This window comes from Numenius arquata, chromosome 1 (assembly GCF_964106895.1).
Source record: "Numenius arquata chromosome 1, bNumArq3.hap1.1, whole genome shotgun sequence".
Lineage (NCBI taxonomy): Eukaryota > Metazoa > Chordata > Aves > Charadriiformes > Scolopacidae > Numenius > Numenius arquata.
Window position 1 is genome coordinate 115,364,287 of NC_133576.1, and position 19,195 is coordinate 115,383,481.

The following is a 19,195-nucleotide window of genomic DNA, read 5'->3' on the forward strand; positions in this document are numbered from 1 at the left end:
TGCACCAGGTATCCCTGGGTCCGCTCAAGAGACCGACCTTCTGGCTTTGAGCAGCAGCCCCGGTGCTGGCATATCATGATGAACTGTCCCCACCTGTGTCTGCTAGAGTGGTTATTTAAATTGCAATGTGTTTCTGGAACTGGCAGCTTTGACTGGCATATAATTTAGTTTCCTCAGAGAATCAGAGAAGTGACTGTTATTAAAGGAAGGCTGGTTTTAATAGATTTAATAAAAGCCAGAGGAATCTAAATCATATTTTCATTATTAAGGATCTTTGAAGAAATGAGGGAGAAAAACTATGAAAATTGCGTAGAAATTAAAAATTGCATACATTTGTATCAGAAATTACTTCTACCAAAAGTAAAACCAAATCACATTTTTGTTTTCTATAATAGATAAATACCTGAAAATTTAATCACAGACATTCCAGACATTGTTCTCCAATTTTTATACTTAATATCTGACCAAATGATTTTGTTTATGTGAGTCATTTGTAAATAAATACTTTACAGTTGTATACATTTTCCTCTTAAAAATTCTCACATGTTTTGCATTGTAAAAATGAGACTGATGCAAACTATACCAAAGAAGAGACTGAGACTATGGCAAGACTAAAATGAACAGGTTTCTCAGACAAAATTGAGGGATTTTTAAACAATAAATACTTGTAGTTAAAGTCAAAGTGCTGTATATTAATCTAAAAGGTCCTACACAAAACGAAGATGAAGTTACCATGTTGGACACTTGTTATTTTTGTTGTTTATAGATAGACAAACTGAAGCTCAGAGTGGTTATGAAATAAATTTTTAGAAGTCGTCAATATTATCATTATATTTATTTGAGGTTTCCGCTGTTCTGAGCATGTGAGAAAGGATCCTGCACTGAACAGCCAGTGGGTGACAGAGCTGGATATACCCAGTCCAGCAAATGTTACAGGGCATTTCCAGGCTTCTGAAGGGCAGTTTTCATTCTGACTGGAAGTCAGAAGTCCTTCTAAAGGGAACTTAAAACAGCCGCATGTTTATATTTGGATTAAGATGTAGTTTGCCACTGTAACTTGTACACACAAGAATGGATTCATATTTCATGACTGGTGACCTTTACAAATCCCTGTCAGTTTGAAATGCAGCATCTCGGTGTATACTGTAGTTTGATAAACCACAGAAAGAAACTGAATTTTCTTATATGCTGTGGATCACTTAAACAGGCAAAGATGATACACGAGAAAAATAATTAAGAGCAATAAAATTTTCCTAACTGTGTTTCCAGCCATTTTACAGAAGTACAGTAATAGCTGAGAGGAAAATAACTACATCACACCAACAGTTATTGCTCAGTGGAAAGGGCATCAAGGACACTTGCAAGTAAGAGAATTGGATCAATATTAACGCGATTTTCATTTCATGCTTCCCCAACTCCAGTAAGCTGACAATATACTCTGATTATGTGAACTGCCTCTGAGTAACATAGAAAAGGTTATTAGAGCAAGAGGTGGAAATGGAATGCACTTTTTATATTGACAGGTCTGCTAATAGAGTGTACTGATTTTCAAAGCCATGCAATGCATTTTTACAATTTGGTTTTGACAGCAAAAAGGAATTTCATTTATCCTTAATTCAAAATATTCACATGTAAGCAAAGGTTTCTTAAGACAGGCCACTGACGAGTGTAATCAAGCTATTTCAATAGGAAAATGTAATTAATAAGGTAAGATGCAAAAAGTGATTGAATTTAAATATGTATGACATGATAATGAAATAATGAAATAATTCTACTAAATGAGGCGTTCTATGCTTTTGAAATGGAACCTGATAAAACATTTTTAAGATAACAAATAAGTGAAGAATATGTCATGTCTCAATGTTCAGGTCTGGATTTTGTCTTGAAAGTTTTAGATTAGTTTTGAGTTTGAAATAACTAACCCAAGCACACATTCTGCAGGAAAAGCCATGATTAGACTGTATCTGCTTGCAGAGCCTAGAGACAGGATCAAAGTTGTCGGACTTCTAAAGAGGCACTCCCCACACTGAGGAATTGTGCCCACATATGCTAGCTTCAATTTTTCTTCCTGTTCACAAAAAAATTCTGATTGAAAAGGCTAATAATGATAAAGCCTTAAGAAGAAATTAAATGCTCTTTAGAAATACAAACACTTAGTGTATGCTAGCAGCCTAATGGTAATGCACTAGCATGTGAGAAACATGATTTTACCTCCCATACTGGCGTATTCTACACCAACATTTCTAAATGTTACCTAAAATTTAAAAATTAGAGCCTTCAAAACCATAAGACTGGTCCAAAACCCAATATTTTTTAAAAAGAAAGATATAGCTGTAGTATTGTGGTCTGTCTTCTAGTTTTTGAATTCTTCCTCTCTGTGGCCAAAACATGGGCGATTATGTCTGCTAGAAGGCAACTTTGTCCCTCATCACCTAAGCTGTTGCTATCAGATCCAAACAAGATCATCTCTTTGGAAACAGGCACTGAACAGAGACATAACAGGACAGCTAAAAAATTCATTCTCCAGTGCAGAGAATGAAGGTGGAAGAAGTAAGTTTAAAATTATTTTATATTTGCTATGATAATTCCCGTAATTAGGTAACTCTTAATTTCTACTGAGACTACTTAGAGAAGAAAGCTTCAACAGCTCATGATCAGTGCTTCGAGAAGCTCATTTGTGACGTATCTGAAATTATTTTTGCTTTCTGGAATGGTAATCTTTTTAAATGAAATTCTGCTCTTTTGAGACGTACAGACGGGACATCTTATGCAGTCTTTACACGGGCAAAATCTCCTGTACGTGACATAATGTCTCCTGTAACTGTTTCTTAAAAAGATTGTCCCCATTATATACAAATAGTAAATTTGTCAATATAATAATGTCATTATAACACCTAGATTTACTCTCCATTACATTGTCTTTTACTGTACAATTCCAACTGGCTCAGTGTGCTGCATTGTTTTGGTTTTTTTTTCTGTGCAAATTTTATTTCATCCTCACATAGATCACCATGTCTTTAGAAGTGGCATACATCATTTTCACTTCAGCAGCAACAGTAATCGGTGGGAGGAACTGTTTCTATTTCTGCGTAGATCAATGCCTACAGCAACATCAGACAAAGGGCAGCACCCACAGGATATACACATTTGTGAGACAGCAGTGTGGCCATAACACTGGGATATTTCTGCTTAACTCTTAGCTCTACTAAGGGACTATGCTGTAGTAGCAACAGACAGCACTTCTGTTTGGGCCAGGCTGTTGTAAAAACACAAGTTCCTAGTTCCTGAACCTAAAACGTGACTATTTATCAAATTAAAATCAAAGTGTTTCCATTTGCTTGATTGGAGCCAGAATTTTACTCTTTTTTTTTTTTTTTTTTTTAAAAAAAAAAAAACAAAACCAAAAATAGCTGTAGTTCTAAAACATCTTGTTTCATGCAGTCTAGCAGATGAAAAGCGAACCAGTAGCAGTACACAAGATAACACTGAGATAAAGCAGAGGGTCTATTACTAAAACAGCTCAATAAGATCATCCACCAGATTTTCATTATTTTGTCTCTGAAATAGGTGAATGGTAATCACTGTCTCAGGTAGAAAGCCTGTGTGTATATTAAGGAGAGCTGACTCACAGAAATCTTAGCGGCAGTTGGCAGTATAAAAAAAAAGGAGAGCAGTATTTCATGTTGCTTTCCGTTAAGCTGCCTTGTGAGGTCCGTGGCGTCTTTCATTCTGCTTCGCAAACATCACAAGAGAGCGCAAACCTTCCATGCAACTGCAGGGATACTTGCAAAACCGCTCCATTTATGTTAAATTTGCAAGCACTGGCAATACTATTTTCCATTCCTACTGGATCCGAGATGCTATTTAGACAACATGATCAGCTTTTTTGAAGGCTTGGGATTGAATGACTTGTGCTATATGGCAAAAAAGACACCAATAAAACACTCTTCAAGCATTATGTAGACTCCTTTCAGCTGGGAAAATATATCTACTGTAGACAGTGTTCAGGGCTTTACACAAATACACTGGGAGATAATACTCATTAGGCATACATTAAGGATAGGAAAAAAGTCATGTCATGATGTAGCATACATGATATGAAAAACAAAATTAAATATAAAACTGGAAACATGCATAATACGCTGGCTGATAGAATACCTAACAAGGTGTCTTCCTTGTCATGCTGGTTAGCAGTATATTTGAGAACTTTTCTATAAAATGTGTTTGGCTTTTAATACACTGCTTTCACTAGGTGTTTCTGCATCCATGTCTGTACCTTGCACAATGCTGAAACACATATCTTTCAGTTTGTTTGACTACACTGGTACTTTTTGTGTGTGTTTCAAATCTAACACTATAAAACAAGTAACACATAAAATAGGTGGTATAGAAGAACTTGCTGTACTTGTAGGAATATTGAATAGCCAGTGCACATATACATGAGTCTTTGTTTCTTGTGTACAAATCTATTACTATTTACATAAAACCTCTATGATAATTTTAACGTGATATAGTAGAAATATATTTTCTGTGATAAATGTGAAGTAGTGCAATGTAAAAAGATGAGTAAAAATACTTTGGTATATTAAAAGATATATTGTCTCTGAAAATGAATTTATTTTTGTAATCTATAGAAAGTGATTCCATTTGCTTTGTGAAAGACAAGGAATCACCTATATTGAAAAGATTTCTGCAATCTGCCTCTGTCAACTTAACCCATTTTTATCTTGCGAGTAGCCCAGAGGCTCTCAGAAACCTGAGCCCATTGCCCGAAAGCCTGTCATGCCTCCTACTGGTTGTCAGAAAGAGCGGGCAATCTATATTTTAAATCTATACTACAATCTCCCAATTCTAGGCTGCAATGGTTGCAGTACTGTTGAAATGGCCATCCATTCCAGCCATGTGCTTGGCTGGCTGTCCTAGCCAGGTCTTCAGAAAACACCTTCCTCCATTCAGGCAAAAGTGGAACATCACCTTGCATTTTTAGACCTATTTGGTCCAGCTTTGGCTTCTTTACTCAGTTATCGGTGTTATTAAACACCTTTTTGTGTTAACAAATGACACGTATTTCCACTTACTCATATACGAAGCAGAGAAGAGAGTCCTGCAGTCAAGAAGGCATCAAGAATAAGAAGAGTGGAGAAAATTTAAAGATGGAATATTTTGTGCTTTGAACTATAGCCAAAGAAGATTTTAACTGCTGTTACTCCTTAGTATGGCGTCTTAAAGAACAGCAAATAGGAGGTAAAAAAGCACGTGGTAAAACCTGAGTCCCAAGAGCTACATTCACCCAGCTGTGAAAGCTGTCCTGAAGCAGTATTATTAGACTTTCACTGAAAGAAAGTTGTTCCAGAATGTTTCTATGAGATGCACTGAATATACATTGATCAATATTTCTATTTCTTTGACAATTAGTGACAGAACTGAATTAATAGAACAAGCATACCCTTAACATGGGTTTGAAAATATTTCATGCCATAATCATTGGTAAGTAAATGACTTTTATTTGGCAGGACAGATATCGTATATTCTTTTCACATGAAAACATAACGATGGAGGGGAGAAAACTGCAGCTAGAATTCTAAAACTGGCAATGGTCACGATTTTCAGGTCTTAGGAATGGTTTTGCAGGCCAATTTGATTACTTCAAGAACATTCCAGAGTCATACGCTTTCAGATGAAGAAGTGAGAAACAGAAATAGTTATGTTAACTGCTGGTAAAAAGCCAGAAAGTTCTGCAGTAAAATCTATTAGCTCAGACCTATAATAACAGCTAAAATCCAGGTCATGCCAGATAACCTGAAAATCTCAGAGGAAAGGCATTTGAAACCCAACACAGAGGTTTTGAGGGAAAAAAAAAAGTTTTCATATCCTATTTGGATCTGTGAAAAGCTTGAATTAGAGTCAAGATACAGATTCTGACATTCAAGATTTGTCATGAATCTGTACTTAAACTTATTATAAAGCTGCTACAAAGCTAGAAATAGCATAGAACAGGGAGCAGATATTTAGAGACTGAAAAGGATTGTTAGGATGCAATTGCAGCTCATTTGTGTTACCTCGTCAGACAGCAGAAGCTAAGAAACTGAGTGCTCAATACAATTCGGCACAATAGTGTTCAGTACTCTATCTAAGCAAATTCCATTACAGTTTACGCCTTGAAGGTGCTTTCATTACATTACAGTGGGTTATAAGCATAAGGACCATCATAATAGTAGATATATTTAATGAGAATACATTTATGATTTGGGGTGTGTGCCTAAGAAGTGTTAGAGAGAAGACTAAGTTAAATCTAGTATTTTAGATTGAATTATTCTCACAATTAGGATTTTGCTGTGCAGATCCTTCTAGTAATACCTAATGTAAGCTCTTATTCCTTGACTTCTTTTAAAAAAAATTAATTTTCATCTGTATCTGACAATTACCATGTAAAATATTATGAGGACACAATTATCATGTCATATTTTCTCTAAAACCCTGTGAGGATGAAATATTTGGAATTTTATTTGTAGAAGCAGTGGATGGCACTGTTGGGCTACAATTATAAGGCTGTAGATGTAAATCTTAAATCCCTATGCTTAAGAAAATACACAGATTTTTGTGACTCCTTCAGGCACACAATTTGGACATAAACTCATTCATGGTACATTGGAGATTTCACAATCAGATGGGGAAGTTAGTTCATATACTGAAAGGACGTTGTGCAATAGGAGTATTATTTTAGGTGCTCCAAGTGAAGCAGAATGGTTTACACGCTTGTCTCTCATGGCAGCGTGATCACATTTAGACTAATGAATAAAGAGGACTTACTCGATGACACATGGAAGCATTGTTATGGATTAATTTAATGACAGCATACATATTCTTAAAATGCTCACCACTGAACATCAAGGAACATACATGTGTTTTCTTTCCATAAAGTGGATGCTATTTCTTCAAACTGCTCACAATTAATTGTCAACTTGTGTTCACTTACAGACTAAAATTAAGGGTGCATGAATGAGGGAGGCAACAGGACTTCTTTTCAGTCAAAGGCTTTTGTTCTTTAGTTTCTCTTTCTTTTCTATATTCATACTTAAGACATCGCTTAAATAAATATTAGTTTGGGAAGTTATCTTAGATAAGGGTCATCACCTGCATTTCCCCAGAGCAATGTATTTTATGAGATTGTGTGTGTTACTAATTTTCAGGATAGTACATTAACTAAGACAAAATAAAAAGACTATAAAAAACATTTCTGTGGCTCATGTAGTCACAACAAACTCAATTTCAGTAATAATAAATATTACGCTGTCCATGAGAAAATTTATATTTGAAGTGTTTTATGATGATCCATACTTATTCAACTCTTCATTAATGATCTGGATGATGGGGCAGAGCGTACCCTCAGTAAGTTTGCACATGACATGAAACTGGGAGGAGTGGCTGAAAAGCCATAGGGATGTGCTGCCATCCAGAGCTTCTCGCCAGGCTGGAGAAATGGACTGACAGGAACATCATGAAGTTCAACAAAACTGCAATCCCCTGCACCTGGGGAGGAAAAACCCCAGGCACCAGTATATGCTGGGGGGCACCTAGCTGGAAAACAGCTCTACAAAAAGGGACCTGGGGGTCCTAGTGGACACTCAAGTTGAACATGAGCCAGCAATGTGCCCTTGCTGCAAAGGTTAATAGCATCCGGGGCTGCATTAGGCAAAGCACTGCCAGCAGGTTGAGTGAGGTGATCCTTCCCCTCTACTTGGCATTGGTGACACCACACCTGGAATCTGTATCCAGTTCTGGTCTCCCCAGTATGAGAGATATGGACATACTGGAGAGAATCTAACAAACAGCCACAAAGATGATTAAGGGACTGAAGCATTTCTTGTATGAGGAACAGCTGAGAGAGCTGGGACTGTTCAGCCTAGAGGAGAAAGCCCAGGGGTGGATCTTATCAATGTACCTAAGTACCTGAAGGAAAGGTGCAAAAAGGATGGAACCAAGCTACTTTCAGTGACAGGAGAAGAGGCAATGGGCAAAAACTGAAACAGAGGAGGTTCCCTCTGAACATTAGGAAACACTTTTGACTCTAATGGTGACAAGCCACTGGCACAGGTTTCCCAGGGAGTTTGTGGAGTCTCCATCCTTCGAGATATTCAAAAGCTATCTGGAGATGGTCCTGGGCAACCAGCTCTAGGTCTCCTTGCTTGACCAGATCCCTTCCAACCTCAACCATCCTGTAATTCTGTGATATGTAAATCTGCATTTCGTCAAAAAGTTTTATGAAGATTAAAGTAATTTCTTGCTGAGGATTGCATTTCTAGTATCAATTAAATGTTTCTGCTCTGGTTTGATTTTAAGCCCATGAGAAATTAAGGAGATCAGTCTTGAACATGGAGATATAAGTAATCTGGGGTTTTCAAAATATTACTGAAGTTCTGGCAACCATCTACTTTAACTTTAAGCTCTGGCTCTGGATAAGGATCACAGAATCCTTGAGACACCTGTGGAGACTGCTTAGTCCAACCCTCTGCTCAAAGCAGGGTCAGTTAAAGCAGGCTGCTCAGGACCTTGGCAGGCTGGGTTTTCAGTATTTCCAAGGATGGAGACTACACAACTTCTCTGGACAGCCTGTTCCATTGTTTGACCACAATTATGGTAAAATACAGTTTTGTATTTCAGTTTATGCCTGTTGCCTCTTGTCCTGTCACTGGGCACCACTGAGAAGAGTCTGACACCATCCTCTTCATTCTCTCCCAACAGGTATTTATACACAACTATAAGGCCCCCTGGGCTAAACAAAGAATATCTAAAGAATATCTGGATCAGTTTAGAAGTAAATGTAAAAGAAGCCTACAAAAAGATCTACAAACTCAACTCTGACAGCAAAGTAGTAGTACAGAAAGCAATATTTTATAGACAAAACTAAAAGCATAATTTGGTCTCTTGCCTGATACATATAGAACACTCACTGCAGATACATGAAAACCAGTTACTTTTCTAAGGTGTATCTAGTGGTCCTGCTAGCAAAACTCTGATAAGTGATGATCCAGCAACAGTTGTCTTCAATTTATTTTCAGTTTTGCATTATTTACTGAAAAAATACTGCTTTCTTAAAGATAGTTCTGAAATTAGTGTTGTTGAAACTGTTCTGGAAATATGGTAGGCATTTTCAATAAGTACAGACAAAAGACAGGGTGAAGATAATGAAGTCAGAGAACTTTACAAAGCTGAGAAAAAGTAAATTAATGTTTTTAGATATATATAATTAATGCAGTAAATTTGACAGTCTTGAATTTACTGTAAGCAATGGTGGTATTTTCATCAACAAAAGACACCTCTAGCTTGTTAGCAATATCATGAGCATTAACAACCTCATATATCAAAGCGTAGACCCCAAACCGCAGGATATCTGGAAACAAAGGCTAGTTTTCAGTTGGGCATTCAGACTTTCTACAACTAGGCATTTACAGCAAAGCTTCTGAACAGAGACCAGGAAATTGAACATCTCCAGTTCATGGGACATTTTGATTTCTTTAAATGTCTTATCCCTTGAAAATGTCAAGGTAAGTTTGTAAAACACTGATTTAGCTTTCTTGAACAACCTTTCATGTATGCCAAATGAAACCAGCTTCTTAGCAGTTTCTCTGGAGTTTCCTCCCTCTATCTTGTTCTGACATTGACTGAAGAAGTCAGGGAGCCCAGCAGTCCAGGAGACGGAAGTCAGGAGCTCTGGGAATCAACTGCTCTGGACTTCTCAGCACTGAGGGGTTGCTCTAGAGCTACAGCTACTGAAAGTTGTTGGCACATTTTCTTTAACATTGTGGACCCTCAAAAATTCAATCTTCCTTTAGGGTCCACGGTACACCCAGAATCCCTATTCTGAAGACAGTCCCTCGTTTGAGTACAGGTTCCTATGAATTTCAGACTTCCAGTTTCATTGCAGGGAACCCACACAGCTTTTCTTCTAAGGTAGTGCTTGCTTGAAGCTAAATGTTCTGGGAATGTAAGTCCGTCAGTGGACTGAAGTAATCCTGCCTGCAATTCTTTGAAAGTCTACCAAAATCCAGCTGCTTTCATGAAAGTAAATTTCAGATTTGAACATTTCAGGTTTCAAACCTGATGCTCTTTAATTCTGTTTGTATAATGAAACTGTATTTATGATGACGAGTGCACACACAGCATTTGCTGAAACTCAGAGCACTAATGACAAGTCCCAGAAGAAGCCGCCTACAGTCAGCTTCAGCTAGAATCACTCTTGAAATAAGGTTGTTAATTCGATGTCCAAATACATAAGAGAATGAGTAACTTAAAATATGCAAGCTCAAAAGCAATTGCCATATTGCATATATAAGACATATCTGTAGCTTTGTTTCAAAACCGGAATGTATTACATATTACACCATGAAGGCTTTTTTCTTTTCTTTTTTTTTCCTCCTCTTTTTCCTTTTTCATTCTAAGCATTCAGGATCTGTCACGATAATCAGCTTAACAGGCCAAATATTCTTGAGCACAGACACTAGAAATATATGACCAGTTTATATGTATGTTTACAACATGGGCACTGAATTACTCATGTCCATTTCCTCCGGTGTAGACTAGAAAATGTGGCCTTGTTTGGACCTCCTCCATGTGCAAATGGTTTGTGGACCACAGTCTTTAAAGACTGAAGGACCAAAGCTTAATAAATTAATTATTTTGCTCTTAAGATGACCTTTGTGGAGCATTATTCTGTCTCACTGGCAGGGTGGTACAGCAGTGTCTCATATATACTAATCTCCAGTGACTGTAAACTGTTAAAGTGATTAACTGGAAGAGACAGTTCTTTCACCACATATACAGAATGACTGTGAATTGGGTCATATCTGTATATGTCATGCATTTATTGGTAGTAAAATTTGGGGAAGAGAAGTAGTGTTTATAATATTTCATATTTTTTTCCTTTCTTTTCCATCTACAATTTAAGTAATTACATTGAAACTCCACCTAAACTTAAAATAAAGACTATTAAAAACCCACCAATGCTATAAAATTAAAACTGTACTAAAAGTTTCTACGTAGTTCAAAATCTTACTATAGCTTGCACTTTGATACTGCAGTTAAGTAGTATTCCTTCAGCTTCACAAAAGAGAGAAATGAATCTATATTTCTATTCAAGTAAGAATTTAACTAAAACAAAAGGGCACAGCAGATACAGTGCTGAAATAATTATGCTTGAATTTTAAATCCAGCTATGAAAGTCATTTTAACAGATTACAAACAAATCCAATGCCTAATATCAAAAACTTAGAAATGGAGGAAGACTAATCCAAAGGGAAAAATTCTCCAGTCCATCTCCTGTAAATGCTGCTATGACTCCAACATACCTCCAGTCTCAAAGGACACCTAAGTATATAGCTATAGAAATAAGCTATAATTTTTCACACAGTTGTATATAGGCATAGAAATATGTTATAATTTCTCATTGCAATATTATTTTCTCGCCAGGTACTGCAAACATACATATATATGTATGCATATTATATTTTATCAAAACCAGACATCTGAACATGTATACAATGGCTGACTAACAGACTATAGTTGAATAGAAGCTTCACCCACTTGCCTGGTAGCAGAACTTTTAAAAGAGATTACTAGTTTCCAGTACTAGATAACATATATTTCCTACAGGAAGAAGTAATTTATCAGCTAAAATTAACATTTTATTTTTTTTTAGCTCTTCAAGGTAGAATTTAACATTTTTTACTTCTCTGAAACAAACACATAGATCACAGACATAGTTTTCATTTCCAAGATTCTTCTATTCCTTGATGACTGCAAGTATTATATAATTACAGAATCCATACATCCAGCATCAGGTCTGATTTAATACTAGAGTAGCTGTAGAGCACTTTTTTATTTATCAAGGTCATATCTTGATGGCTGCACAAGCTTGGATAAATCAGGTGTTAAGCAGGCACATCTCCAAGGAATCTGGAAATTCTCTCATCTGCAATCCTCAGCATATCTTATTATTTACTGCCAAAGAAATGACTGATTCATTTTGTCATCTTTGCTCTGTGATTTTTGCTCAGCTGAAACTGCCTGCCCTCTTCTGCAATGCCTGATCAGACCTATTTAAGTTGATGCCTTTGATCGTAGACACTGAGGAGCTTGCTGACTTAGGCTTTGACTAAACATTCCTCCACTGCAATATTTATGCGCAAAATCCTAAATGATAACTGACAGTCAGTGTAGATAACAAAAACTTGTAAGATGTTTCCACTACTCTACTGATGCTCAAAATAGCTTTACTTGTGCTAGAGGTATCAATCAAGATGAAAAATTGCTATTAATATAACAAAAGCCCAACAAATTTTGCTTTGATGAATAGTTTATTTCTCACAAACAAAGTATCTGAGCTCAGGAAAAAATCTTGTTTCTGGAAAACTATGCAGTATGATTTTTAAAAAATGCTTTAAATTCTTTCTGTAGTATGATATCATGCTTAGTTTTTGAAGCTAGGGGCATTTTACTATCAAACTGTCCCAAACAAAATTATCAAAACAAAGCGAATAAAAAAAAATACAATGGAAGTTAAGGCCTATGGAAAAAAAATCTGCCTCCAGCTCTTTATTAATCACATTCCAACACCAGAGGCTAAAAGTACATCAAACTGCACCAAATCCTTTTCACATGACAACCTCATAAATTATTCAACTCATTAGTAACACCAAGAGGCATAAAAATAACATCAGTGTTAAGGATGTTTTCTTACAGAGAAAGGTCAGCTAAAAGTTTCAGTATTAAAATCCAAAGGCTTAAGCCTCTGAAAAGTAAGTACATCGAGATAGAATCCATGAATTATAACTTTAATGCATGCTGTTCTAAAATTCCGTATGTTAATTTTAATATATATGTGAAAAGTTAAAATGATTTATTTTAATTCTGCAAACAAGACAGCTTCAGTCTATTGTAATTTTTATGTAACCACTAAGTTTGATGTGTACTACCTTTAAACACATCTGAGCTTTAATTTTCCTGTATGTTGAGTGCACTAACAGGTGAGTAGCATGAAATTATATACAAAAACTCCAGTATGAAACTACAACTAATTCAGTTTTTCTGTTTCTTTTGGTTGTAGCTTTGTCTTGCAGGCTAGCTCTACTACCAGGCAGCTGCCACCTGCACTAAAATACTAGAACACACAAACTACATAAATTGAGGCAATCTTTGCAACATGTGGAAACTGTTTAAGTGCAACTTGTATTATAGTTGTCATAAAAATAAAAACAACCCAAAACCATTTCCAGTATCCTCTGAGAACAATCTTATCCCAAAGACACAACATTCCTGCTATAAAGGCACGAAAAGAAGTCCATCTAAGTAAATGGAGAGCTCTTGTTATTTTAGAACCAGAACAATATCAAGGCTTAAAACTTTGTAATAGCTTATAAATCAGATTTCTTCCAGTTTTAATGCTAGTTTAATATCCAAAATTAAAAATATTAATCAATAAGAATATTGTTAAGGGTTCTTATGTCTGTATAATGCATAAAGCCTGTGGTTTTGATGATTATTTGCCTTACAAAAGCAACACAGTAATTAGCACAGTTTTGCATCTGCCTCTTGTATGATCTCTATTTTGATGTTTTGGAAGAATGTGGAGAAAATGACCCTTTGTCAAATATGTAATACTATATCCTACTGGGAGAAATGTCTTCCTTAACACAGCTTATGAACACTTTATGACCTGAAGTCCTGCACATGGTAGCCTTCACATTTAAATACGTACTAAATTACACTAGCTAGTATTACTGCACACACAGATATTCATTTTGAATAACCTTGTTTGAATCCCAGCTATTTGCCTCAACAACCTGAAAAGCTTGTGAAATCTGTAGGTCACATAGTTAGCTGTACATTTATCATATTCAGAACTTCTGGCAACATTAGCCTTTGGCTACACATTAGCTGAAATGTTCAACTTGCTTTGTGTATAATTATTTCCATTTTTCACTTCTAAATGCTAAAGAATCCTAGGATTTTTTTTTTTTTTCAGTACTACAGATTGAAAAAAAAAGGACAGGAAAACATTGTAATATTCTTTAAAAAATTCCTGTCTTTGATTTTTTAGAGGGGTATCCCAGCTTAAACCTGAAGAATAAATTTGCTTTGGAATTCTAGAGTACTCGGGGTCAGTCTGCTGTACAGAAGTCACTAAACATATGAAACTTTTAGATGACAAAAGGGAATTTGAAAGCATGTTTCTCCTTCCTCTTTTATAATCCAGCTACCTCTCCATGAAAATCAAACATCATCTAATCCTTAAATTCCTAGACTGAAGCTCCTATGTAGTCATTCCCTATTCAAATCACAAGTATTCTTAAAATAATTATTTTAAACAAGTTCTCAGTTCTCATGTTTTTCATGGTTTGCAGAAAAAAAAATACTTTTGGCTGAGATTACACATTCCAGGATAAAACTACCGATATTTTTAAAAAACAGTTAATTCCTCATTCATGAAAGGTCTCCAATGGAACTATTACAACACATTAGTTTGATGGCCTAACAGTTTCATTCTGTCACTCCGGAGAGACAAGTTCAGTTACTTTTACCAGTGTCTCAAAATTAGCGTCTGGGAATGCTAGAGAGGTATAATGTGAATCCCTTAGGGATCAGAGAATTTAACAGCCCAGAAGCTCAAGTCTTCTGGTTCATTAAAGTGTAAGAATTGAAAGAATTCCTTTCCTAAGAATATGTTGTCCTAGGAATTCTCAGCACTGTCCTTAGAAAAGAAGGGACACCGTTCCTAGGGATTCACAGATATCAAGAAAACATCATAAGCTACATTTTTAAGCAGGAGTTAGTACTGACCATATTCCACAGCAGCTTTTAGGAGAGCATCAGAATGAGTAGACCCAAAAGCATTGCGAACAAATCGTCTCCGCCGGCGCAAATCGTCTTCCCAGTAATCCAAGCGCCAGAAGTCATGCAGTTGGCTATGAAATAAAGAACACACACATCAGCACCTACCACAGCTTGAGCTGTATTTACATATATTATAGTAAAATTTCACTGCTGCTTTTCTATTTCAGGAATACAATCTTGTAAAAACATATATTACTAAAAATTACAATATTCTAACGTTTCTTTACATGCATTTATATATAATAAACCTCAGCACTGCCTGTCTCAGAATGCTCTGCCTGCTGCTAAAAACATTAATCACACTGAGCCCATTAACAAATGCAGCATCAAATTACAAGTATTAATGGCACAGCTTGCTTTCTTTTACAGTGTTTTTAACAAGGCTTGTAAATCATAGAATGGACCTCAGTGCAAATAGTTTGCAATTTAATGACTATGGTCCCTAAGCAGACTGAACTTAGAAGTATAAAATATTGCCCACTTGAATTTTGTGGAACTATGATTAAACTAATGTGCTGAAATATTCATTGAAATAATTCCCCACTGCCCCTAGCAACCTGAGAAAATTGCAATTTTATTCATTATTAATAACACTGAATTAGAGCAGCAAAAAAAATTCCACCATGTGGTAATTGTCTTGGTAAATTATTATTCCAGCACTAACAGAGTACTAGGATGATTTTATAGCTTCCAGCTAATACAAGCCATTAACAACCATGGCCATCTTTGTGTTACATTGCCTTTTTACATTCAAAAGCAACATTAAAGTTCTGTAGAATTATAAGTGCCATTTTTAATCTTTATTCAGGTCAAAACCTACACATATATAATCATCTGGTATTCAACTTTGGTTTTAAAGAAATGACCAGCTCTACTTTCAGACAACTTCTTGACCTTATCAACACAAATATCTCCGACATCAATTTTATAAGTATGCTGTGGGATATTCTGGCAAAGCTGTATTTTAAGCCAACATTTTAAAAAATTTTTGGGTCACTACCAAATACCCAAAATGTTTGTGGATGCATCCTTATCATCAAACTCATAATTGAACACACTATACACTTAAATTCATTCTGCAGATCATGACCTTGCAGACCATAGCTAGGGAACAACCGCTTTAAACCAGTAATTTTCAATCTATCTGCAGAACCCCAGAAATGGGTGGACAAAAGGCAGATGAAAAAAAAAAGACAAAAATTCTCAGCTCATGAGTACGGGCTACATCTTTGCTGGATTTTTCTAGGCGTTACTTCAGTCACTGTTTTCCATATTGCCTTCGCTTTGGGAAGCTATGCACTGACAGCCATTTTCAGAGGAAATGTAGAAATATACTAACGTAGAACAGACCTTTTCATTTTTTACAGTCCATTTAACTACCTTTTTCATGCTTGCATGAGTTCTTCTCCAACTTTACTAACTGCTGTCATGAGACCTAGATCAGTTCTGTAGGACAGAGGACCAAGGGGAGTGGGTGTAGCAGCTTACCTTCTAGCCACTTAGAAACTTTCAGAAGCAGCACACCATCATTTTTAGTCAATATAGTTTTTTTGCATTCTGAATGAAATTTTCACTGCATGAAGGTCTTCTTCATTGCTGCCTTGCAGAACAGGCAAGGCAGCAATGCTTATCTACAAGCAGTGAGAATGCAGCTTCAGGAGTTCAGTGGGAGCTGCTTCCTCACCTAGAGCAGTCAGAGCATCTTAGAATCATAGTATCATAGAATTGTCTAGGTTGGAAGGGATCTTTAAGATCATCAAGTCCAATCATTAACCTTACACTAACAAAACCACCACTAAACCATGTCCCTCAGCACCACATCTACCCATCTTTTAAATACCTCCAGGAATGATGGTGACTAAACCACTTTCCTGGGCAGCCTGTTCCAGTGCTTGACAACTCTTTTGGTCAAGAAATTTTTCTTAGTGTCCATCCTAAACCTCCCCTGGTGTAACTTGAGGCTGTTTCCTTTTGTCCTATTGCTTGTTACTTGGAAGAAGAGACAGACAGAGACAGAGGTAGTTGTAGAGAGCAGTATGGTCTCCCCTCAGCCTCCTTTTCTCCAGGCTAATCAACCCCAGTTCCCTCAGGCACTCCTCATAAGTTCTGTACTCTAGATCCGTCACCAGCTTTGCTGCCCTTCTCTGGACATGCTCCAGCACCTCAATGTCTTTCTTGCAGTGAGGGGCCCAAAACTGAACACAGCACTCGAGGTGCAGCCTCACCAGTGCCAAGTACAGGGGGATGATCACTTCCTTAGTCTTGCTCACCACACTGTTCCTGATACAGGCCAGGATGCTACTGGCCTTCTTGGCCACCTGGGCACACTGTTGGCTCATGCTGACCCTGCATTTGGCCGTGTTGAACCTCATAAGTTTCAGACAGACCCAATTCTCAAGCTTGCTCAGTCCATCTGGATGGCATCCCATCCCTCAGGTGTGTCAACCACACCACTCCATTTGGTGCTGTCCGCAAACTTGCTGAGGGTGCACTTGATCCCACTGTCTGAAAGACTTTTTATCATAGTGATTTTTTTTGAAAGTAAAGAAGCTTTCCCTTTTTACTTCCATCTAAGAGTAAACCATGATGAAACAGGAATAAAGATATTAGTGAAAAATCCTTTAAACACAACAGTTTTCTGAAATGGCATTTGTCTCCAAAATAAAAATAAAAAAGACTGCTAGGTTACTAAGAATGATACAACTACATACAAATTAAAAACTTTTTATGAAATTAAGAAATATTCAAAGACTAAAAAAATTACGTTTTTCATTTGCTCTGTGTTTAATCTGATAATTTATTAATTCCATTCATCAGTCTGAAGAATACAGTATACTCTCAGCTGAAAGTAAAACAGATTTTAAAGTCACTATTTTAATGAAGTGGTAACTAAAGAAGTGATGAAATTGTCAGAGGATAAAGTCTATTTTGGTGATCCAAAAAAAGGGTTACAAGTTCACACAGGACTGAAGTCTGAAATACATAGTAATGATGCAAAATAAAAATTTTGAAATAACAGAACACAAACCTTAATCCTAATCACAAATTATATGGCTTTTTAAAACACAACTGAAGTTTCTTCCCAGAGTTTTCTACAGGAATCTATCTCACAATGTTATTATATACTTCCAGATACTGGAAGATAGGATCTGAACCCTAAAGAAAAGGTTTTTGAATCTTAACCAGTTACTCATATTTACTCTTGACTCTTTGAACAACATCTTTAATAATAAAGAGAAGACATTTTCTCCTACCCTTTTGTTAGCAAGAAAGCAGGTGGCTGAAATGCTGATGACTGCACTTACAGAAAGTTTTGAATGGTCGAGTTTCACCACTCCCATTAGAGATACATTTGTGGGGTTTTCCTAAAAACTTTTATTATTACATCTTTGGATTAGATTAAAAACACTAGTAAGTACAAGACTGTAGCCACAAGCTCCAGCCTAAAACTAAGAATTTAACCTGCTTTAAAAGTCCAGAGCTATAGACTGAATCAGTATTAAGTTGTCTAGCCCCTAGATTACAGTACTGTAGAAATACTTATATTCTAATCCTGTGGATATTATTCAGGCTTTAAGATTTTTCAGGTATTTAGGTAGCTGTTAGGTAACTCTAAATGATGGCTGTAAATCAAGTAGAACTATACCTTCTAACACTGTACTGGGCACAAGTCAGCCCTAGAAGACAGTGTGTCTGCAAATCGTCCACATCTCTTTCTGCTACAAACCATTTTTCCTAGAAGTCACTTGACTAAATCAAGTCATTTTAGTAATTTATTTCTTCAACAAGTATAATATTTCAATAAGCTATACTTTTCTTAATAATGTATATTAATAATAATCCTTATTTCCACAGCCAACTAGATTACTTGTAATTTCTCATTCACCCATATCTTATACCAGTTAAGTGACATTTTGAATCAGCCTTGTTTGAATGAAAAAGTGCATATTAGGCATACTGTAATGAAACTTTTTTTTAAGAACTAAAAGTTCATAGCATCATTCATGAGCAACTCCTACATACTTCAAAAAAGAAATATCTCTATCACTTTAACTGAACAGTTATTTAAAATGCACCCTAAAACATGACTCAAGCATCTCTGCACCGTGAGTTTAATTGTCAAGATAATTTCGTTGCAAACTGTAATATAATCCAATATAAACCTTTACCATCCTTATCATAATGAGGGCTGGTATGAAACTAGTGGTATTACAAGGTTGCTAACAATTAAAATTTTTATTTGAGGTGGTGTGCATGTTGCAAACTTAATCCTAAATTTCAGCCGTGCAGCATATCATAGCATTCA

At 36.2% G+C, this 19,195-nt stretch overlaps 1 protein-coding gene across 5 annotated transcripts in view; it reads right to left on the reverse strand.

The window, feature by feature from the left end:
• NBEA (neurobeachin) overlaps positions 1–19,195 on the reverse strand; it is a 512,389-nt gene that overhangs the window by 178,286 nt on the left and 314,908 nt on the right. For all 5 annotated transcript variants that reach the window (XM_074151162.1, XM_074151191.1, XM_074151181.1 and 2 more), the window contains one exon: positions 14,836–14,960. In XM_074151162.1, coding sequence (XP_074007263.1) covers positions 14,836–14,960 — 125 coding nt within the window. The remainder of the gene's footprint in view (positions 1–14,835; positions 14,961–19,195) is intronic.